Below are 24,442 nucleotides of genomic sequence, written 5' to 3' on the forward strand. Positions count from 1 at the left end.
GAGATTTTATGAAAGCACCATGAAGAAAGGCAGTGATTGGTAGATGAGTAACAATAACGAATCAGACATTGAGCATGGTCAAGTTAATAATTATGCTGTGGATGATGTATTAAATCACACAGACACATCAAAGATTACAGTCCTCCTGACCTGAGCTGCAGGACAGGAAGGAAACTGAATGGCCATGTTACAGTTTCGACTTATATCTGCTTGACAGTCTATGGCAAGACTTGAAAATGTCTTGCCAAGATATCCACAACATCTTGACAGAGCTTGAAGAATTCTGAAAATAATAATGGGATAATATTGCACAATCCAGGTGTGTAAAGCTCTTAGAGACTTACCCAAGAAGAGGCACAGCTGGAATCACTGCCGAAGGTATTCATAACATGTATTGACTCAGGGAGCTGAATACTTAGGCAACAACTATATTTCAGTTATTTCATTTCTATCAATCTCTAAAAAAATATATATAATAATTCTTCGACTTTGACATTACAGAGTATTTGGTGTAGATTGTTGACCTCAAATCCCACATTGTAACACAATAACATGGGAAGAAATCCAAGGGGTAAGAATATTTTTACAAGGCACTCTATGTCTGCTGCAGAGGGACAAGAGAGAGCAGGACAAAATGAGATTTGATCAGTCATGGAAATAAAAGTGGTGAAAACATGGTGGCTCACTATTTAAAAAGAAGATGGAGAACAAGGTATAGAACAAGCTATAGAACAAGCTATAGAACAAGCTATAGGATGAACAATACCAGAGTTTTGGCACAGGTACAGCCGACTAGTGCTAGCTAACGCTGCCTAGAAAAATATCGATATGATGTCATCCAAAATAATATTGCGATATTTAACTGTATGGATTTTTCCCCGCATCACTACAAATCAATTGCAGTGAAGCTTAACGCAAGCACACATACAAGCACATAACACTATATAAAGGCATTCACCCAGCACTTCGCACTTGCATAGTCATCCTCGCACACGCTCACTCACACCTGTACACACACTAACTTATATTCTGTCTCACACACACATGCACACACACACACATTAACAGTGTCATAGCTCCCTCCAAGCAGTGTAGGCTGGAGGGGGGCTGGCGCTCTGATATTGACACCACGGCTGCAGTGTGGTTGGTCCTTGGCCAGTTCTCAGCCGGCTTCGTGACTGCTGCTGTGGATCCCTATAAATCAGACCCAATTACCAGGCTACAGCACTGGGCCTTTCATCCACTCACAGGCAGGCAGAGAGGGCAAACACAGGCCCCATACCGAGTACTGTAACACAGGCCCCATACCAGGTACTGTAACACAGGCCCAATATCAACTACTGTAGCCTACTCTCCATCTTCCTATGGACCTAAGTGTTCATACCACAAACATACTGGTGTGGAAATGATATAGCTTATGCAGGCTCTGTATAGTGCTGGGTGACTGTCCATGTTCACCTGTTTGGGTGAGTTTGCTTCGTTTGGATTACAGAAAAAGAAGGAGGACAGTCCAGTATGAGTTGAGTGTTTTCTTCTGTCTATTCATTTTTTAGATATATTTTGTTTACTTTTGCCCAATGGTTGTTTTTTGGATCAAGCCTTGGTTGGAATGGCGTTTGCTTGGATTGGCAATCTCCAGTGGATTGGATCCCACAATCACACACACACACGCACGCACGCACGCACGCACGCTTACACAAACACTCCCCTGACTGCTCTTCCCTTGCTCCAGTCAGAAGAAATGTGTGCACTGTCTCCGTGTGCATATCCAGCCCTATATACGATACAATAGCTTTATCATCCTCGGTTCATACAGTCATAAACATTCTCCAGCGTGTGTCACGGTTGCGGCAGAGCCCCCCTGCTAGCTCAGTAAATTGGCCTTGTGTAAACCATTCTGCCCATGTGAAATACCGGGTACATTTAAATCCCTGACATGCCTCTGTAGCGACGTGCCACGGCGGGGGGGGTTGTCTCATTTACCACCTGGAGGTTTTGAAGTGTCGTAACCATCTCCTCTTACTGAAGGCAGCCAGCAAGGCGGCAGAGATCCTCTTTGTCAAGTGCTGTATTCAACTCCCATCAGCCAGACATGTGAGGGAGGGAGATGTTTCTATATTTCCGGGGGGCTGGGGGGTTTTGTGCATCTCACAGACTGACAGGGTGAGCGGGCGGGGGGTAAATACCAGTCACGGACCATCCGGAAGAGGAACAAATCTGTTTATTAACCTCGAGAGGAGAAGAGAGAGGAAAAAGAGAGAGGAAAAAGAGAGAGGAAAAGGATACACAGACCACAGACTGTCAATCACACATGATGGTCGGTGTTCACTCGTACTCAGACTTGCACGTAAGCACACACGCACACACACACACTCGACCCTTCACTTGATCGTATCACACACACACACACACACACACACACACACACACACACACACACACACACACACACACACACACACACACACACACACACACACACACACACACACACACACACACACACACACACACACACACACACACACACTCTCACACAGCTCCTCAGAGACCTCTAGCACCCTCTCATTTGTCATCCCAGGGCTTTTGAGAGCCTTTTCTTTTCCCTTGGATAACCTCCCTCTTTCCCAGCACTGTAAGTAATGAGCCAGGGTTGACCCTCCATGCCTCATTGTGTTAGATTTCAGCTTCTGACCTTAAAAATGAAAGCAAATCGATAGGGCGGGACACGTGAATTCCAAAGCCCAGGACGCAAGCCAAGTGTGGAGTGGAGGGAGGAATGCGGAGCTGCACAATATACTGGGTAGTAGAGAGGCTCTTTCACCTCACCTTCAATAGGGACCAACACTGTATCACCAGTGTGCTGCAGTGAATTTGCATGTAAATTGTGTGTCACCCAGTGCATTTAGTGTGGGTAATCTAAAGTACCGCAGAGGGGATGGGGGGAGAGAGCTCAGAGCTTAGTCAAGGCTTGGTTTTTAATATTAATTTTCTGTGCGTCAAAATGTACCGGGACACTTTATTTTAAGTGTTATAACACACAGCATTTGTAGGAGAATTTTACCTGGCTTTGAGTAGTCGTGATAGTTTACGTGCAGTTTAGAAGGACTTACCGTAGCTATAATATTGGTGCAATTCAAGACAATGAAATGACATGTCAAAGTATCAAAGCACCCCAGCAAGAGAGTGATACACGGTGTAGGTCAAAAGTGTCTTGACCACCTGATGTTTGTATGCACACTGTCCATAAACAACCCCTATTAAAACCCCCAGTCTGGTCAATGTCCAGTCTCCTTCCTAAATGGGCTGACCGTCTCTCTCTCCCTCCATTACAATATGCTGTAGCTCGACAGCGGTGAAGCACATTGTGTGTACTCACTACTCTACTGAGAGTAGTGGCTGGCCGTCAGTTCCAGTTAGCCCAGCATGATAATTGGCCTCCCATTGATAGACGCAGACTCCCTTCACACTCCAGGGGTCTCGGCTCATTGTCGGAAGAGGCGACACACTGCCCGAGAACACTCGAAAATTGCACATCAAATCAGCCATGCTTCACGGGCCGGCGCTAACGCGTGGGGTGGGTACCACGAAGGGGGCGTGTGAGTGTGTGTGTGTTCTTCCATAGCTCCGTGTGCAGTGTCTCTCCGGGGAGGCTAGGGTTTAACGTGGCTAACTGGAGCTGCTGGTGGCTGTGCTCTCTCTCTCACTCGCTCTTTTTTTCTTCTTCTTCTTCTCTCCTCTTTCTCCGTTACTGCCCAACCCTTTTTCTCTCTCTCCGTCACTTTCAGCCACCCCTCTCTCTTTCTCCCTCCTTCTCCATCCCTGTTTCTTCCTACTACGCCCACAGGGCCTTCGTTACCTCTCTGTCACCGAGCGCAGCGTCCATGGTATAGAGATATAAATAGGCTGTGAGTGGGGAGCCCTGACACCATAAATCCACAGTGGGAGGGACATGAGGGGGAGAGAGGGGTGCAGAGACAGAGGGAAGGGATGTAGTGTATACAAAATGGGGAGAAATAAGGAATATATCATGGAAAGGGAGCGATGCGCTGTAGTGATGAGGCGGTTTGTTGACGTACACAGGGAGAGGGAATCGTTGAACGGTTCAGATGCTGAGTCTCATTAAAAACATCTCACCTGTAGAGGTGCAAACTGTTCTGAGAATGCCTCCAGACTCGGGAGTATGAAGTCAGGGAGGAAAATGGCACTCCAACATCTCTCAACACATCATTTTGAGGATGTCCCTTCTATAACAGTTAACCACTAGAAAGCCTGGATTCGAACCAGGGACTGTAGTGAAGCCTCTTGAACTGAGATGCAGCGCCTTAGACCGCTGCGCCTCTCGGGAGCACTCTTCTCTCTTCATGTGAAAGATACCTACATATCACAACCCACACATACATAATGGATGTGTTTTATGTACTCAAATATATTTAGCCCTAACCTCTTCTCTCTTCCTGCAGCAGCCCTATGCTCCACCCCTCCACCCCATGGCTCCGCCCAGCCCCAGCCACAACAGCTGCAGTCACGGCGGATCCGAGCTGCTGAGTAAAACTAACCTGTACATTCGAGGCCTGCCCCCGGGGACCACGGACCAGGATCTCATCAAGCTCTGCCAACCGTGAGTGTGGTACATACACTCAGACATATAGAAACACACACACCTGCATACAAACACACACACACACCGTATATAAACACACATGCACACCTGCTGACACACACACTCGCGCGTACACACACACACACACCTGCTGGTACACACTCACCCTTACTAAAGTTCCACCAACTGTGAATGTATAGAAACAGACACGGGTAATCATAAAAGCTCTGCCAAGTGTGTGTGTGATGCAAGAACACACACATGCGCATGAATGTGCACACACACACACACCTACACAGAGCTCAATAAAGCCCTAATAAAATGTAGATTGGACTGCCTCCCCCAGGAACCACGGACCAGGACCTCATCAAGCTGCAACCCGCAGCCCACACAGACACACACACACTTACACACTAACAGCTTTGTTCGGCTCCAATAAATTCCTCATTAACAAAGACTGCAAATTGTGAAATACAGGCTAAAAGCGAAGTCTGCCGGTTGCGTAACATTTTCTTGGCCATCTTTCCAGAAATATCCCAGTCAAAATGCAGCCAATTATTTTATGATCTTTTGGTATCGGAACGCTCTGTCCAGTATTTGGTAATGCTCCGACTATGTCACAAGTTGATCTTGACCCATCAAAATTCCATTAGCTAGACAGCAAACACGATTAGACAATGGAGGCACTCAGCGTTTTGACATTGCATATCTCTTAGCCACATAGTCAGTCCCGTTTTGTATAATGTCCCTGTAGACAGTGTCCAATAAAACATTCCTTTTGCAGTTTAACAGTTTAACATTGGACATACACCATTACTGCCTCACTGTCTGGTGGATGTTTCACGTCACTTTCTCCAACACACTCTTCCTTTACCACCCCCCCTGTATTTTTGCCATTCGCCTTGGTCAAAGGCATTGTCTAAGTGCCCCCAAGGTTGCCCGAGGTCTGCTGTGCCAATGAAAATCCAATGAAACTTTAATTAGCCAGGAAACTGTTTCAAGCAGAGGCAGGTCGAAACATTTTCACAAAGGTCATCTGGCGCTGAAGTCTGTGACACCCGGGTCCCCCCTCTGGTGTTGTTTCCCTTCTCCGGTCTGCTGAACCCACACCTCCTCCACCCATGTCCCACTCCCACCCCAACCCGCTCCACCCCGCCACAATGGCATCCTCCGTTGGTCCGTCGCACCTTGTCCCCGAGGTTCATGTCAACCTGAAACCTCCGAAATGAGCCTCTGCGGTCTTCAGAAATGTTTTAGTCTTAGTTTTGTTTTTCGAGCACCTCTGTCACCCACGTTATTTTCTCTAATCAGTATCATGGAGTTGGCTGACTCTGCATATTTATGAGTGTTTTCCTCTCAGTGGTTAGTTTTGAAAACCCGACCCTTAGGCAACAGTGGCTAGAGTCTAGAGTGACAATGACGGACTCCTTTGACAACTTCAAGAAGGGGGAAAAAAAGAGGAGTCCTCTTCAGACAGACAACTCTCTCAACAAATCATGATGCCAGTTTGTAGTTGATGCTTACGAGCCACTTGCGAAATGCAGTAACAAAACGTTGTTTGATTTGGGTCCTTGTGTTGTGTTGTGCTGAGCTGTACTGGTTCCCGAGACGGGGTCTGCGGGGTCACACGCACTGTGAAACAGCCCCAGCAGCCTAGAATCCCAGTATCTCCAAAGCAAGCAGAGTGCCGCCAACGGATGCATTCTTGAGAGTGTGCCATATCGTAGCCGCTGATTGGAGGTCGTTACACACTGCCTGAGAGATGTTTGGAAATGACGCAGCAAGCTACACTCTCCCACAAGTCCTCACACAACTGCTACAACTTCCTCTATTACTTCAAACATGGCCAAAATAAAAGAGAATCAATAACAACAATGGCCACAGAGTTTCTAATTATATGCACCGAGAGCGGTTGGATTTGGGAGTGTGCTTAATCTGTGTTTTATTCAGTTGGCTGGATCTGTAGCTCTCCAGAACCATCAGCCTGATATATGGGCATGGAGAAGCAGCCAGAGAAGTGGGTTTTGGCTGAACACCCAGAACGAAAAGCATGGATGGAACAGCCATTACCATGAGAAAAATGCATGGACAAGTGGGCAGGTGGGGCACGGGGGGGGCAGTTGGGGTACGGGGCCATTAGCGGTTGAGCAGTGCTGGGGATTTCTTGTTTGCAGTCCACCACCTAGGAGAGGTAGAGGGGCTGAGGCCGCAGCTTCTTTTGAGGAAAGAGCACATTTTAGAAGGTAGACTTGGGGCCCACACTTGGAATAACAGGGGCATTCATTCTCCCTGCCAGTGGTAAAAAATCCATAAATCAAAAAGCCAAGATTGAATGGACCACAGAGCTCTCCTCCCTCCTCCTCCCTTCTGCCTCTTCTGTTCTTCCCTGCCTACCGTTCTCCCTCCATCCCTCACTTCTGGATCTCTGCACCCAATTTCAGCTGTGGACCGGCTACAGCTGTGCCCTCTGTCATGCTGCTTTCCCTAGCGTGGCGCCTGATCAAATGGAGAGAAACCCAAATCAAGAGCTAATCACCGCCAATTGTCCAAATAACCTTTCCCATGTGTGGCGAGGGAAGGAGGGAGGGGTGAGAGGATGGGAAGGGAGGAGTTGGAGCTCCACACAGCAGAGGAAGGGGTGACCCTGGGACCACCTGTTCCACAGAGCCACTGTGATCCGAAGCACTACATTATCCCAAACGATTCTGAGGCCCTCTGTTGACACAAGCCGGCCGACAATCAGAGCCTCCCCGATCCCACGGGCTCCTTTTCAACAAACTGCCAAAGGGAGGGAGTGTGAGAGAAGACACTCCAGTCGGCCCAGCCTCGACTCTTTCGGCTCAGTCATCGATGCCCTGTCTGCCCAACGCTTTTTGGTCAAGCTCTGTCAGAACGGACCGAGATAGCGGTGCTTAACCTCTGAGGTGGCGAGACAACTGCAGGAATGCCCAGACCAAACTCCTCCCCCACCCCAACAACAAAACGTTGTCAACCAGATTGCTCTGGATGTTTCGGGAACAGAAAGAATCACTCTCTCACTTGATCTTACTCTTCTTCTGTCTCTCATTGCCACTTCGCTACAATACCCGGCAACAACACAAATTGTCACGTGCTTTGTGTGGTGAATTGACATGGTCATATACAAAATGCCTGTATCCTCCACAACATTGATCTGGAGAGCAGTTGCTGTGCAGTGGCTGATATACCTCCAGGCAATCTCCTACATTATTCATCCCCCCCATTACTGCTTAGTTCATTAGGATCCCCATTACAGTGTCTTCCAACAATGTTCACACCCCTTGACTTTTCCACATGTTGTTGTGTTACAGCCTGAATTTAGAAGGGATTCAATTGAGATGTTTTAGTCACTGGCCGACACACGATACGCCGTCATGTCAAAGTGGAAGTATGTTTTTAGTAAATGAATAAAACATCAATAAGTAATCATCCCCTTTGTTATGGCCTAAATAAGTTGAGTAAAAAGTTGCTTAATAAGTTGCATGGGCTGGGTGCAATAACAGTGTTTAACATGATTTTTTTTGAACAACTGCGTATCTGTAAAGTCCCTCAGTTGAGCAGTACATTTGTCTTGACATCCAGCGCCATGACACATCATAACAAGATCATAACCATGTCTTAATGTCATAAAATCAAATCAAATCAAATGGTATTTGTCACATGCCCCGAATACAACAGGTGTAGACTTTACAGGGAAATGTTTACTTACAAGCCATTAACCAACAATGCTTTAAGAGGTTTTTTTTTTTTACAAATAAGTAGATAATAAAATAGATAAATAAAAAATAAAAGTAACAAATGATTAAACAGCAGGAGTAAAATAACAAGTGAGGCTATATACAGGGTATTACGGTACAGAGTCAATGTGGAGGCTATATACAGGGTATTACGGTACAGAGTCAATGTGGAGGCTATATACAGGGTATTACGGTACAGAGTCAATGTGGAGGCTATATACAGGGTATTACGGTACAGATTCAATGTGGAGACTATATACAGGGTATTACGTCACAGAGTCAATGTGGAGGCTATATACAGGGTATTACGGTACAGAGTCAATGTGGAGGCTATATACAGGGTATTACGGTACAGAGTCAATGTGGAAGCTATATACAGGGTATTACGGTACAGAGTCAATGTGGAGGCTATATACAGGTTATTACGGTACAGAGTCAATGTGGAGGCTAAATACAGGGTATTAGGGCACAGAGTCAATGTGGAGACTATATACAGGGTATTACGGTACAGAGTCAATGTGGAGGCTATATACAGGGTATTACGGTACAGAGTCAATGTGGAGGCTATATACAGGTTATTACGGTACAGAGTCAATGTGGAGGCAAAAGACAGTGGGTACCTGTACAGAGTCAATGTGGAGGCTGTATACAGGGTATTACGGTACAGAGTCAATGTGGAGGATATATACAGGGTATTACGGTACAGAGTCAATGTGGAGACTTTAATATACAGGGTATTACGGTACAGAGTCAATGTGGAGGCTATATACAGGGTATTACGGTACAGACTCAATGTGGAGGCTATATACAGGGTATTACGGCACAGAGTCAATGTGGAGGCTATATACAGGGTATTACGGTACAGAGTCAATGTGGAGGCTATATACAGGGTATTACGGTACAGAGTCAATGTGGAGGCTATATACCTGGTATTACGGTACAGAGTCAATGTGGAGGCTATATACAGGGTATTACGGTACAGAGTCAATGTGGAGGCTATATACAGGGTATTACGGTACAGAGTCAATGTGGAGGCTATATACAGGGTATTACGGCACAGAGTCAATGTGGAGACTATATACAGCGTATTACGGTACAGAGTCAATGTGGAGGCTATATACAGGGTATTACGGCACAGAGTCAATGTGGAGGCTATATACAGGGTATTACGGCACAGAGTCAATGTGGAGGCAAAAGACAGCGGGTACCTGTACAGAGTCAATGTGGAGGCTATATACAGGGTATTACGGTACAGAGTCAATGTGGAGGTTACATACAGGGTATTACTGTACAGAGTCAATGTGGCGGATATATACAGGGGGTACCAGTACAGAGTCAATGTGGAGGCTACATACAGGGGGTACCAGTACAGAGTCAATGTGGAGGCTATATACAGGGGGTACCAGTACAGAGTCAATGTGGAGGCTACATACAGGGGGTACCAGTACAGAGTCAATGTGAAGTCTATATACAGGGTATTACGGTACAGAGTCAATATGGAGGCTATATACAGGGTATTACGGCACAGAGTCAATGTGGAGGCTATATACAGGGTATTACGGTACAGAGTCAATGTGGAGGCTATATACCGGGTTTTACGGTACAGAGTCAATGTGGAGGCTATATACAGGGTGTTACGGTACAGAGTCAATGTGGAGGCCATATACAGGGTATTACGGTACAGAGTCAATGTGGAGGCTATATACAGGGTATTACGGTACAGAGTCAATGTGGAGGCTATATACAGGGTATTACGGTACAGAGTCAATGTGGAGGCTATATACAGGGTATTACGGTACAGAGTCAATGTGGTGGCTATATACAGGTTATTACGGTACAGAGTCAATGTGGAGGCTATATACAGGGTATTACGGTACAGAGTCAATGTGGTGGCTATATACAGGTTATTACGGTACAGAGTCAATGTGGAGGCAAAAGACAGCGGGTACCTGTACAGAGTCAATGTGGAGGCTATATACAGGGTATTACGGTACAGAGTCAATGTGGATATATACAGGGGGTACCAGTACAGAGTCAATGTGGAGGCTATATACAGGTGGCACCAGTACAGAGTCAATGTGGAGGCTACATACAGGGGGTACCAGTACAGTGTCAATGTGGAGGCTATATACAGGGTATTACGGTACAGAGTCAATATGGAGGCTATATACAGGGTATTACGGTACAGAGTCAATGTGGAGGCTATATACAGGGTATTACGGTACAAAGTCAATGTGGAGGATATATACAGGGGGTACCAGTACAGAGTCAATGAGGAGGCTCCATACAGGGGGTACCAGTACAGAGTCAATGTGGAGGCTCTATACACGGGGTACCAGTACAGAGTCAATGTGGAGGCTTTATACAGGGGGTTCCAGTACAGAGTCAATGTGGAGGCTATATACAGGGGGTACCAGTACAGAGTCAATGTGTGGGGGCACCGGTTAGTTAAGGTAATTGAGGTTATATGTAGGTAGAGTTCAAGTGAATATGTATAGATTATAAACATAGAGTAGCAGCAGTGTAAAAGAGGGGTCTGGTAGCCATTTGATTAAATGTTCAGGAATCTTTTGGCTTGAGGGTAGAAGCTGTTACGGAGCCTTTGGACCTCGACTTGGCACTCCGGTACCGCTTGCCGTGTGGTAGCAGAGAGAACAGTCTATGACTAGGGTGACTGGAGTTTTTGACCATTTTTAAGGTCTTCCTCTGACACCGCCTGATATAGAGGTCCTGGATGGCAGGACGCTTGGCCCAATGATGTCCTGGGCCGTACGCACTACCCTCTGTAGTGCCTTGTGGTTGGAGGCCGAGTAGATGCCATACCAGGCGGTATTGCAACCAGTCTGGACGCTCTCGATGGTGCAGCTATAGAACCTTTTGAGGATCTGAGGACCCCATGCCTAATCTTTTCAGTATCCTGAGGGAGAATAAGCTTTGTCGTGCCCTCTTCACGATCGTCTTAGTGTGTTTGGACCATGATAGTTACCCTTTAGCTCAGTGTGGTTGTTGCCTGTAATCCATGGCTTCTGGTTGGGGTATGTACGTACTGTCACTGTGGGGACGACATCATTGATGCACTTATTGATAAAGCCAGTGACTGATGTGGTGTACTCCTCAATGCCGTCGTAAGAATCCCGGAACAAATCTCTCTCTCAGATTTGCCAAATGTAGGGCGAGGGAGAGCCTTGTATGCATCTCTGTGTGTGGAGTATAGGTGGTCTAGAGTTTTTTTTCCTTCTGGTTGCACATTTAACATGCTGATAGATATGAGGTAAAACTGATTTGAGTTTCCCTGCATTAAAGTCCCCGGCCACTAGGAGCGCCACCTCTGGATGAGCGTTTTCCTGTTTGCTTATGGCCGTATACAGCTCATTGAGTGCTATCTTAGTGCCAGCATCGGTCTGCTGTGGTACAGTGCCTTGCGAAAGTATTCGGCCCCCTTGAACTTTGCGACCTTTTGCCACATTTCAGGCTTCAAACATAAAGATATAAAACTGTATTTTTTTGTGAAGAATCAACAGCAAGTGGGACACAATCATGAAGTGGAACAACATTTATTGCATATTTCAAACTTTTTTAACAAATCAAAAACTGAAAAATTGGGCGTGCAAAATTATTCAGCCCCTTTACTTTCAGTGCAGCAAACTCTCTCCAGAAGTTCAGTGAGGATCTCTGAATGATCCAATGTTGACCTAAATGACTAATGATGATAAATACAATCCACCTGTGTGTAATCAAGTCTCCGTATAAATGCACCTGCACTGTGATAGTCTCAGATGTCCGTTAAAAGCACAGAGAGCATCATGAAGAACAAGGAACACACCAGGCAGGTCCGAGATACTGTTGTGAAGAAGTTTAAAGCCGGATTTGGATACAAAAAGATTTCCCAAGCTTTAAACATCCCAAGGAGCACTGTGCAAGCGATAATATTGAAATGGAAGGAGTATCAGACCACTGCAAATCTACCAAGACCTGGCCGTCCCTCTAAACTTTCAGCTCATACAAGGAGAAGACTGATCAGAGATGCAGCCAAGAGGCCCATGATCACTCTGGATGAACTGCAGAGATCTACAGCTGAGGTGGGAGACTCTGTCCATAGGACAACAGTCAGTCGTATATTGCACAAATCTGGCCATTATGGAAGAGTGGCAAGAAGAAAGACATTTCTTAAAGATATCCATAAAAAGTGTTGTTTAAAGTTTGCCACAAGCCACCTGGGAGACACACCAAACATGTGGAAGAAGGTGCTCTGGTCAGATGAAAGCAAAATTAAACTTTTTGTCAACAATGCAAAACGTTATGTTTGGCATAAAAGCAACACAGCTCATCACCCTGAACTCACCATCCCCACTGTCAAACATGGTGGTGGCAGCATCATGGTTTGGGCCTGCTTTTCTTCAGCAGGTACAGGGAAGATGGTTAAAACTGATGGGAAGATGGATGGAGCCAAATACAGGACCATTCTGGAAGAAAACCTGATGGAGTCTGCAAAAGACCTGAGACTGGGACGGAGATTTGTCTTCCGACAAGACAATGATCCAAAACATTAAAGCAAAATCTACAATGGAATGGTTCAAAAATAAACATATCCAGGTGTTAGAATGGCCAAGTCAAAGTCCAGACCTGAATCCAATGGAGAATCTGTGGAAAAACTGAAAACTGCTGTTCACAAATGCTCTCCATCCAACCTCACTGAGCTCGAGCTGTTTTGCAAGGAGGAATGGGAAAAAATGTCAGTCTCTCGATGTGCAAAACTGATAGAGACATACCCCAAGTGACTTACAGCTGTAATCGCAGCAAAAGGTGGCGCTACAAAGTATTAACTTAAGGGGGCTGAATAATTTTGCACGCCCAATTTTTCAGTTTTTGATTTGTTAAAAAAGTTTGAAATATCCAATAAATGTCGTTCCACTTCATGATTGTGTCCCACTTGTTGTTGATTCTTCACAAAAAAATACAGTCTTATATCTTTATGTTTGAAGCCTGAAATGTGGCAAAAGGTCGCAAAGTTCTAGGGGGCCGAATACTTTCGCAAGGCACTGTATATTGACAGGTACAAAAAATGTAGATGTAAACTCTCTTGGTAAATAGTGTGGTCTACAGCTTATCATGAGATACTCTACTTCAGGCGAGCAAAACCTCGAGACCTCCTTAGATTTCTTGCACCAGCTGTTGTTTACAAATATGCATAGGCCACCGCCCCTTGTCTTACCAGAGGTCGCTGTTCTATCCTGCCAAAAAAGCTTAAAACCCGCCAGTTGTATGTTAGTCATGTCGTCGTTCAGCCAAGACTCGGTGAAACTATAAGATATTGCAGTTTTTAATGATTGTAAGTTGGGTAATAGGACCGATGGTAAATGCAGATTACCCTCTCGGTGACGGATCCTTACAAGGCACCCGGACGTCATCCACTATACCTCCGTCTTGAGGAACCTTGTCGGGTGTCTGGAGTAAATCTGTCCCATCCGACTCGTTGAAGAAGAAGAAGAATTCCTCCAGTACGGGGTGAGTAAATCTCTGCCCTGGACATGGTGACAGAAACATTATGTACAAAATAAGTTACAAATAACACGAAAAAAACATACACAATAGCACAATTGGTTACGGGATCGTAAAACGCTGGCCATCTCCTTTGGCCCCATTGTTACAGCTGACATAACGTGTCATAACCTGTCATAATATGGTCACAACACTGTCATGACCCATATACTTACACCTGTTTTGACAGATATAGTGCTATTTTATGGCTAGTTGTGACACCTACATAAGAGTGTCAAAACCCTCTTTTATTCAAATCTGTTTTTTTTTCCCTGCCAAGAAGTTTCCTTTCGTTTGAAAGTTATTTTCTTAAGTCCTTTGTTGTTATTGTAATGAATTCTTTACATATTTGTTTTTACAGCATATCCTGACCATCCTGTGTCACATTACTTGGACGAAGAAAATATACTTTATGACACTGTCAAGAAGCATTATGACCATCATAATCATATAAGCCAGATAGGCCTATCAGGTACATCCCCTAATACCAATATCAGCATGTAAAGTAGCTAGTTAGCTGTTAAATTGCCTCAACAAACTGGACTATCAATTTAGGAGTCTACAATCTCACCATGTTCAAGCTGCAAATCGATGTGCCTCCCAGAGTGGAGCCTGACATTCACAACGACAGATATACTTTTAAGGAGATGGGAAACGTTGCCCATGCTATGTCAATGGGCCTCACGGTGCATTCTGGGACAAGAAGCGCTCCTTCTAATTGTGCTCTAGCTCGAAAACCCAACATTAGCACACATTTCGTCAACAAGAAGTACAACATTACACATCTTTTCCAAGATGTGAGATAATTAACTTTCTATCTGTAATATCGTATAACTTTGGAATCGTGACATTTCGTAATTTCGAGGAAAATAGGCATGTTTCAAAACATACTGGCTTTGAGAATGGATTGCATGACGATTAGTTTAGCAACTGCCTGACACAGCATGACAACGCGATTGGTCGACAGTCTGCTGGGTGGGACGTTATACGTCCCTTAATTCATTGGATTCCTATCTCCTTTCTATAATATCTCTGGGAACAGAACCATGCAATTCACCCTGGACTAAAGAGGTAGTCAAATAGGAAAAATGTGCTAGACCCTTAACTTACACATTTCTCGAGGTAGAAATATCGCAAAAATATGATCAATGGATCATTCAAGAGAAGACAGTTATCATTCCCGAGTTATGACATCGGTCAGTATTGAAATCTGACATGTATATATATAGACGTTTTGGCGATCTAAAAGTCGTGTTCTTTTTAACTTCCAGTGCAGTGAGATAGACTTTATCACAGTGCTACGTCATATCGGACGGATTTCTACCTGCTTGAATGCCAATAACTCAGATACACATGAAACATGAAATGACCCAGGGAATCGATAGAAAATCACCCAGAGATGCACATAAACAATATAACATTCAAAATGGGTGAACCTTTCCTTTAATGTGGTACATTTATTAATACTATTTTCTGCATTGTAGAATAATAGTGAAGACATCAAAACAATGAATAACACATTTGAAGAATCTCAAATGTTAAATATATTTAGATTTGTTTAACACTTTTTTTGGTTACTACGTGATTTCATATGTGTTATTTCATAGTTTTGATGTCTTCACTATTATTATTATTATTATTATCTAAATGTTGAAAGTGCGTGGGCGACGGAGAGAAACAACACGGTGCAGTTTGAGGCCATGTGGCAGAGAGTGATGCGGGCGCTGGAGACGGGGGTGTGAGCAGGTGGGTCTGGGCAGGAATGATGTCGTTGATGTTTGTGCGCGTCGGTATGCTGTTGTTTGCATGTGTATGTTTTGTATGGTTAAAAAATGTATAATAAATCAAATCTAACCAAAAAAAAGATAACATGCCACATGATGCATTGTAATGAATCTAGTTGGGCAGTTATTTAAAAGGCACACTTTGGGCCGGCAGGTAGCCTAGTGGTCAGAGCGTTGGACGAGTAACCGAAAGGTTGCAAGATCCAATCACTCAGCTGACAAGGTCAAAATCGTTCCGCCCCTGAACAAGGCAGTTAACCCGCTGCTCCTAGGCCGTCATTGAAAAAATGAATGTTCTTAACTGACTTGCCTAGTTAAATAAAGGTTAAAAAATAACAATAATAATTATCTTCAGCAGCAACTGTTTCCTACCTTAGCATTAGGCATTTGTTTTAGAGTATTTAGAGTATTAGAGAATGGAACTAATGGAGAAAGTCAACGCTTGTAGCGTTGCTTTAGCTGTGACACGTGTAAATTGGCGAGTGATTGGGTGAGAAAAAAATATGTATTTTTGAGGCTGTAACTCAACAAATTGTGGAATATATCAAGGGGTATGAATATTTTCTGAAGGAACTGAATGTCTGTTTGAAGTGTATGCAAATAGATTATACAAGTGGTTGGGCATTTTCAACACACAGACCAGACGAGTAGAACATTTCTCCTCGACCATGAAACACTATCGTGTACGTTGTTGATGTTGGTTCTGTGTGTGCAGTTAAGGGCAAGGCGGGCTGCCTTGTTTTGAGCCAGCTGCATCTTTGCTAGGTCTTACTTTGCTGACCCTGACCATATTGCCGGACGGTGCATTCGGGAAAGTATTCAGACCCCTTGACTTTTTCCACGTTTTGTTACGTTTACAGACTTCTTTTCAAATGGACTTTAAGAAAAACTATCTACACACAATACCCCATAATGACAAAGCAAAAATAGTTTTTTTCCCAAAATTGTTCCAAATGTATTAAAATACAAAACTGAAATATTACATTTACATAAGTATTCAGACCCTTTAGTCAGTACTTTGTTGAAGCACCTTTGGCAGCCATTACAGCCTCGAGTCTTATTGGGTATGATGATACAAGCTTGGCACACCTGTATTTGGGGAGTTTCTCCCATTCTTCTCTGCATATCCTCTCAAACTCTGTCAGGTTGGAAGGGGAGTGTTACTGCACAGCTATTTAATATAATAATAATAATATATAATATATGCCATTTAGCAGACGCTTTTATCCAAAGCGACTTACAGTCATGTGTGCATACATTCTACGTATGGGTGGTCCCGGGGATCGAACCCACTACCCTGGCGTTACAAGCACCATGCTCTACCAACTGAGCTACAGAAGGACTCTTCAGGTCTCTTCAGAGATGTTTCATCGGGTTCATGTCCAGGCTCTGGCTGGGCCACTCAAGGAAATTCAGAGACTAATCCTGATGCCACTCCTGCGTTGTCATGGCTGTGTGCTTAGGGTTGTTGCCCTGTTGGAAGGTGAACCTTCGCCCCAGTCTGAGGTCCTGAGCACTCTGGAGCAGGTTTTCATCAAGGATCTCTCTGTACTTTGCTTCGTTCATCTTTCCCTCGATCCTGACTAGTGTCCCAGTCCCTGCCACTGAAAAACATCCCCACAGCATGATGCTGCCACCACCATGCTACACCGTAGGGATGGTGCCAGGTTTACTCCAGATGTGATGCTTAGCATTCAGGTCAAAGAGTTCAATCTTGGTTTCATCAGACCAGAGAATCTTGCTTCTCATGGTCTGAGAGTCCTTAAGGTGCCTTTTGGCAAACTCCAAGTGGGCTGTCCTGTGCCTTTTACTGGGGAGTGGCTTTCATCCGGCCACTCTACCATAAAGGCCTGATTGGTGGAGGGCTGCAGGGATGGTTGTCCTTCTGGAAGGTTCTCCCATCTCCACAGAAGAACTCTGGAGCTCTGCCAGAGTGACCATCGGATTCTTGGTCACCTCCCTGACCAAGGCCCTTCTCCTCCGATTGATCAGTTTGGCAGGTCGGCCAGCTCTAGGAAGAGTCTTGGTTGTTCCAAACTTCTTCCATTTAAGAATGATGGAGACCACTGTGTTCTTGGGGATCTTCAATGCTGCAGAAATGTTTTGGTACCCTTCCCCAGATGTGTGCCTCGACACAATCCTGTCTCGGAGCTCTATGGACAATTCCTTCGACCTCATGGCTTGGTTTTTGATCTGACATGCACTGTCAGCTGTGGGACCTTATATAGACAGGTGTGTGCCTTTCCAAATCATGCCCAATCAATTGAATTTACCACAGATGGACTCCAATCAAGTTGTAAAAACATCTTAAGGAGGATCAATGGAAACAGGATGCACCTGAGCTCAATTTCGAGTCTCATAGCAAAGGGTCTGAATACTTATGTAAATAAGGTATTTCTGTTTAGATTTTTTTTAACACGTGTAGGTTGATGAGGGTAAAAAATACATTTTAGAATAAGGCTGTAACGTAACGGAATATGGAAAAAGTCAAAGGGTCTGAAGACTTCCCGAATGCACTGTATAACATGGTATCGGGACAGCTTGGCTTTTCACAGGCACTACCTCTGTTTGTAATTCCCAAACGCTTGAAGGTACCACGTTCATCTGTACAAACAATAGTACGCAAGTATAAACACCATGGGACCACGCAGCCGTCATACCGCTCAAATAGGAGACGCGTTCTGTCTCCTAGAGATGAACGTACTCTGGTACAAAAAGTGCAAATCAATTTCAGAACAACAGCAAAGGACCTTGTGAAGATGCTGGAGGAAACAGGTACAAAAGTATCTATCCACAGTAAAAACAAGTCCTATATCGACACAACCTGAAAGGCCGCTCAGCAAGGAAGAAGCCACTGCTCCAAAACAGCCATAAAAAGCTAGACTACGATTTGCAACTGCACATGGGGACAAAGATCGCTTGCATCCCAACCGTGAAGCACGGGGGTGGCAGCTTCATGTTGTGGGAGTGCTTTGCTGCAGGAGGGACTGGTGCACTTCACAAAATAGATGGCATCATGGTCGCAAATGGATCTTCCAAATGGACAATGACCCCAAGCATACTTCCAAAGTTGTGGCAAAATGGCTTAAGGACAACAAAGTCTAGGTATTCGAGTGACCATCACAAAGCCCTAACCTCAATCTTATAGAACATTGGAAAGAACTGAGAAAGTGTGTGCAAGCAAGGATGCCTACAAACCTGACTCAGTTACACCAGCTCAGTCAGGAGGAATGTGCCAGTTCACCCAATTTACCATGGGAAGATTGTGGAAGGCTACCCGAAACGTTTGACCCGAGTTAAACTATGTGAAGGCAATGCTACCAAATACTAAATTGAGTGTATGTAAACTTCTGATCACTGGGAATGTGATGAAAGAAATAAAAGCTGAAATAAATCATTCTCCCTACTATTATTCTGACATTTCACATTCTTAAAATAAAGTGGTGAACCTAACTGACCTAAGACAAGGAATTTGTACTCGGATTATATGTCAGGAATTGTGAAAAACTGTTTAAATGTATTTGGCTCAGGTGTATGTAAACTTCCGACTTCAACTGTATGTCTATTTTTATGTGGCCTATCGATTAACGTCACCATTTACCTTGAAACATGTCATCATTCCAAACATTGTACAATGTTGTGTCTCCTTGGGCAACTAGGCTATACATATGAGCTAAGTGCAATGGTCAGGTCAATCTGAGGAAGACCTCAGCCTGACGTCAACACGTCAGTCACCTGTTCGCGTCCTGTACAATGGGTGAAAGTGAGCAATAATGGAAGTCTATCGTTACCTTTTTTTGTTGAGTGCTCCAATCCTTCCTACCTTGAATTAGTCCGTTTGGAAGTTTTTCTTGGGAAACTATTTCCATGATTTGAGTCCTTGTTTGGAGCACCCCTCCTTTCCTTTGTGTGCTGAAGCGCGAAGGCGCACCTGAACTGTTGGTAAAAAAAATGGGTCAATGTGCCCTTGAGCAAGGCACTTAACCCTAAATCGCTCTGGATAACAGCATCTGCTTAATGACTCAAATGTAAATGTTACAGCCTAAAGACGGATTGACTTTAGGACAGGAAGCAGAGCCCTCAGGACTCTACAGTTTCCTTCCCTCCCAGGTGCTTTCACGTATCCTCCCTCTCGGTCTCCATCCCTTCCCCCGCTTTCTCTCTCACTCTTTCCCTTTCATCTGGAGTAGTGTGGAGAAAGCAACACAGATGAGATGTGTTCATTTGTGCGTGTCAGACAGAAATGCGTGGCATGTCGGCTTGACAGGTTGTAGACGGGTGTGGACAAACATTCTGGAATGCTGAAGCTTGAAAGAGAACTGTGGTAATAGCTATACTAGTGTAAAATAGCCATACTGTACCCTGTACCCATTACTCCTTCTATTAAACATACAAGTACACACACACATACACAGCCATTTTTCTCTCCCACTCACTCCATTAAAAGCACTCCCTATCTATAGTGGAGCCACTGTGGTCGTTCACTCTTGTTCTCTCTTTCTCTCATTCTCTTGTTCTCTCTCGCTCTCGTTCTCTCTCCCCCTCTCTCTCCCGCCCTCTCTCTCCCGTCCTCTCTTGCTCCTTCTCTGGCTCTCTCCCTCCCTCTGGTACATGTGGGTGGAGATCTCTGTAGTGAGCTACAAGCTGATGACCGGCCAGTATCTTTCACCAGCACTACCTGTCAGAGATGCATTATCCTGTGTGTGTGTGTGTGTGTGTGTGTGTGTGCGTGAGTGAATTTGTGTGTGTGTTAGTGTGTCCATGCATTAATCGTGTGCATGTGTGTGTGTTATTTTTGTCCTGATACAGATCCTGGGGTGACAATGACATCACCACTAAATAATTCTCAGGTCCTCGGCAGGCACTAACTCAACATGGCCAACACTGCTATTGGAGGCCAGTCAGGCTAGCCTCAGTTAAAGCCTCTTAAACTTGACAACAAAGAGCCAGATCCCAGATGAGGTTAAACTGGCCAAATACAACCCAGTCTTGGGTGTGATCACATTTTGGCCAGCCTTGGGCCAGTTGACAGGGTTTCTTGAAGCCAGAAAATGATTGGCCTAATCCACCGGGTCACAATTTGCCAAAGAGCCGTTGTTGCCAGAAGCACAATTTTCATAATTCATATTGGACGCAGTAATGTCAGGATGACATTTTGAAATAGTTCTGTTGTCTTCCACAGTGGGAATACGTCCCACAGTGAGTAGAACCGGTGGGTGAGGAGGGCCAAAGAGCTTAGACCTGCAGATCATGGAAAACCGTTGTATCACCTGATAGTAGCAGGGAGAGTAGAGCTTAACTGACAACAGTAACATCTTGTACAGTGGTAGTGCAGTGGCCATACTGTGGGATATCTTCAAAGGGCAGGTCCCTCTACAGTATACAAGTACAGCTCAGGAGAGTGGAGCGTGATTGATTTTGATTCAGTGCTACTCGAGTGAGCAGCGGCTCTCCCCCCTGCCAGGTGTCCATCAGGATAGAGCAGACTAGTTCAGCAGTGCACAGCACCTGCCTGTCTGTCTCCGCAGTACACTGGGAGACTGGGGATGCATCCCGAGTGGCACCCTATTCCCTATATAGAGCCCTGGGCTCTGGTCAAAAGTAGTGCACTATATAGGGAAATGTAGTGCCATTTGGAACAAACTTTGGGCCTCCTTGCCTGCCCTAACTCTCTGTCCAGTAGTCACAGAGGAAGCTCCTATGCTTCCAGGTGTACTGGTCCTAGTCCTTATTGCCCCACTTCACAAATAGCTGTGATTTGATGTCTGCCAGGCTCACCTTTAGAGCTCTGAGAGGGGTCGGCTGAGTTTGAGTGTCAACCGGAATGTGGGACTAACTCAGGGGCCCGGGATTCCAAGGTGCCATACCTTGATGTAACACACCGCTCTCTCTCTCTCTCTTTCTGTCTCTCAACTATTTCTCAGACACCCCGGGGTGCCCACACACACACACACACACACGCACGCACGCACGCACACGCACGCACGCACGCACGCACGCACGCACGCACGCACGCACGCACGCACACACACACACACACACACACACACACACACACACACACACACACACACACACACACACACACACACACAGGACAGAATGTGACTGTATCCCCCTAGTGGATGTGGTTATACCATGTAGTCAGTGGAAACACAGACATGAAGCAGAAACTGCCTGGAGCTCTTTCCCACCTACCTGTCATGCCACTTCACATGTCTACCACAGCAAACAAACACCCAGACAGCGAGGGCCTTTGGAGAGCCAGCGGGGGGACAACACCACGCTTGGGTGGTCTGCCAGTCTCCCTCACCCCTCCTCCTGCAAAGCTGCACCAGTGATGTGTGCTGGCTCTGGCCTGCTCTCCATCCCCACATAAGAACCACTTCACCCACAGCGCTATGGCAGAAATGCCTGGATAATGCCTGGATAATTTCACCCAGGGAGGAAAAGGTTGGATATTCAAACGATTCAATGGATCGAATGTCATCATCAGACCTCAACCCAAAAAGTAGAAGATGTGGTTGAGGCTACGCATCATATTTCAATGTCAAATGAATACATTTGTACAGATTTCAACGGTATAAAACCACCTGTATTCCTTTGTAGTATTGTCAGAGAGAGAGGAAAGCTTTGACTATGTACAGACTCAGTGAGCATAGCCTTGCTATTATAGGCAGACCTGGCTCTTTTTTAAACTTTATTTAACTAGGCAAGTCAGTTAAGAACAAATTCTTATTTACAATGATGGCCTAGGAACAGTGGGTTAACTGCCTGTTCAGGGGCAGAACAACAGACCTTGTCAGCTCGGGGATTTGAACTTGCAACCTTCCGGTTACTCGTCCAACGCTCTAACCACTAGGCTACCCTGCCGCTCTCAAGAGAAGACAGGCTATGTGCAGACTGCCCACAAAAGGAGGTGGAAACTGAGCTGAACTTCCTAACCTCCTGCCAAATATATTGCCATATTAGAGACACATATTTCCCTCAGATTACACAGATACACAACGGATTTGAAAACAAACCCAATTTTGATAAACTCGCATATCTATTGGGTGAAATGCCACAGTGTGCCATCACAGCAGCAATATTTGTGGCCTGTTGCCACAAGAAAAGGGCAACCAGTGAAGAACAAACACGATCGCAAATACAACCCATATTTATGTTTATTTATTTTCCCTTTTGTACTTTGTGTTGTCTTAAGGGTAAAAAATGACCTGTCCCTATGTTTAACAGCAGAGAAAACCTCCTAAGCGATATGTTTTCAACTTGGAATTTGATGACTTTTCCTAGAGTGACCCCAGCCTTACAAAAAGTGATACATCGTCGTTGTTAATATTTCCATGAAAAACCACAAACACACACACACACACACACACACGCGCGTGCACACACACACACACACACACACACACACACACACACACACACACTGATTGAACTCAGACAAAACTAAAACTTTATTGTGAATGTGCAGCATCTCCCCTCCACGACCCCACACATGACCCAAGTTCACAGACAAAATAAGCACAATTTCAGACAAAACAAACAACATCTCAGACAAAATAAACATTTCCTGAAAGCATTGTTTACTAATGGGGAATGCAGTCAGAGGCTATAAAAGGTGCTGCAGATGACAGTCCCCCCAGTTCTCTCGTTGCTGAAACCATGAGTGCATGTTTCAGTGCCCAACAGGTCGTAGATCTGATTTTTTCAGATGTCCAGGAGGAACAAGACAACAAAGATTTAGAAGAAGAGCAGGTATCTGAAGAAGAAGATGGGGAAGAATACAACCCAGAGCACGATGCATCATCTTCAGATGAAGAAGAAATCCCCACATTTTTGCCAAAGAACAGCAAAATAACATGGTCCTTGTCACCATATGACAACCAGGGCCAAATGGCAGCACAAATGTCATAAGGACCCCAGGGCCCACAAGACATGCAGTTGCCCAGTACATCGCCTCAACATTCTACATGTTCATCACACCAGCCATCGAAAAAAAATCATCCTGGAGATGACAAAGTTGGAGGGTTTCCATAAATATGGAGACAACTGGAAAAGGATGGATGACATTGACCTGCGTGCCTACATAGGGCTGCTAATCTTAGCAGGTGTGTATAGGTCCTGAGGCGAGGCTACATGTAATCTCTTGGATGTAGAGAGTGGAAGGGTGGTTTTCTGGGCCACGATCCCACTGAAAGTCTTTCGCACTTTCTGAAGAATGCTACGATTTGATAACCGTGAGTCAAGACCTGCAAGACGTGTGAGAGACAAACTGGCGGCCGTAAGAGAGGTCCGGGAGAAGTGGGTGAAGCTTCTGGCATACCTCTACAACCCTGGGCCTGAAGTAACAGTGGATGAGCAACTGGTTCCATTCAGAGGTACATTTTTAGTTTCATATCTGTAATGTAAGTGATTTTCTCTGTTCATTTCATTATGTGTTGCTATAATATCTTTGATTTCTGTGTTTTTCTTCCTGTGACATTAACACTAATTACTGATAGTAATCTCTTGGGTCAAAAGGTTGCTGTCCTTTCCGGCAGTATATGACCAGTAAGCCAACAATGCATGGCATCAAGATATGGGTGGCCCGGGTTGCACAATCCAGCTACGCTTGGAAGATGCAAGTCTACACAGGGAAGCCGACCAGTGGAGGCCCGGAGAAGAACCAGGGGATGCGGGTTGGGCTTGATGTGACAGATGGACCACCACTCTAGTTTATGACCTCCCAAAGAGGAACAAGAATGTGGTCCTCCTGA

The 24,442-nt window shown here is 45.1% G+C and overlaps 1 protein-coding gene across 3 annotated transcripts in view; it reads left to right on the forward strand.

Annotated features, from left to right (window-relative positions):
* The window catches only part of LOC118399138 (RNA-binding motif, single-stranded-interacting protein 3-like), a 391,803-nt gene that overhangs the window by 182,980 nt on the left and 184,381 nt on the right, over positions 1 to 24,442 (forward strand). For all 3 annotated transcript variants that reach the window (XM_052471892.1, XM_052471891.1, XM_052471893.1), the window contains one exon: positions 4,464 to 4,621. In XM_052471892.1, coding sequence (XP_052327852.1) covers positions 4,464 to 4,621 — 158 coding nt within the window. The remainder of the gene's footprint in view (positions 1 to 4,463; positions 4,622 to 24,442) is intronic.

This window comes from Oncorhynchus keta, chromosome 20 (assembly GCF_023373465.1).
Source record: "Oncorhynchus keta strain PuntledgeMale-10-30-2019 chromosome 20, Oket_V2, whole genome shotgun sequence".
Lineage (NCBI taxonomy): Eukaryota > Metazoa > Chordata > Actinopteri > Salmoniformes > Salmonidae > Oncorhynchus > Oncorhynchus keta.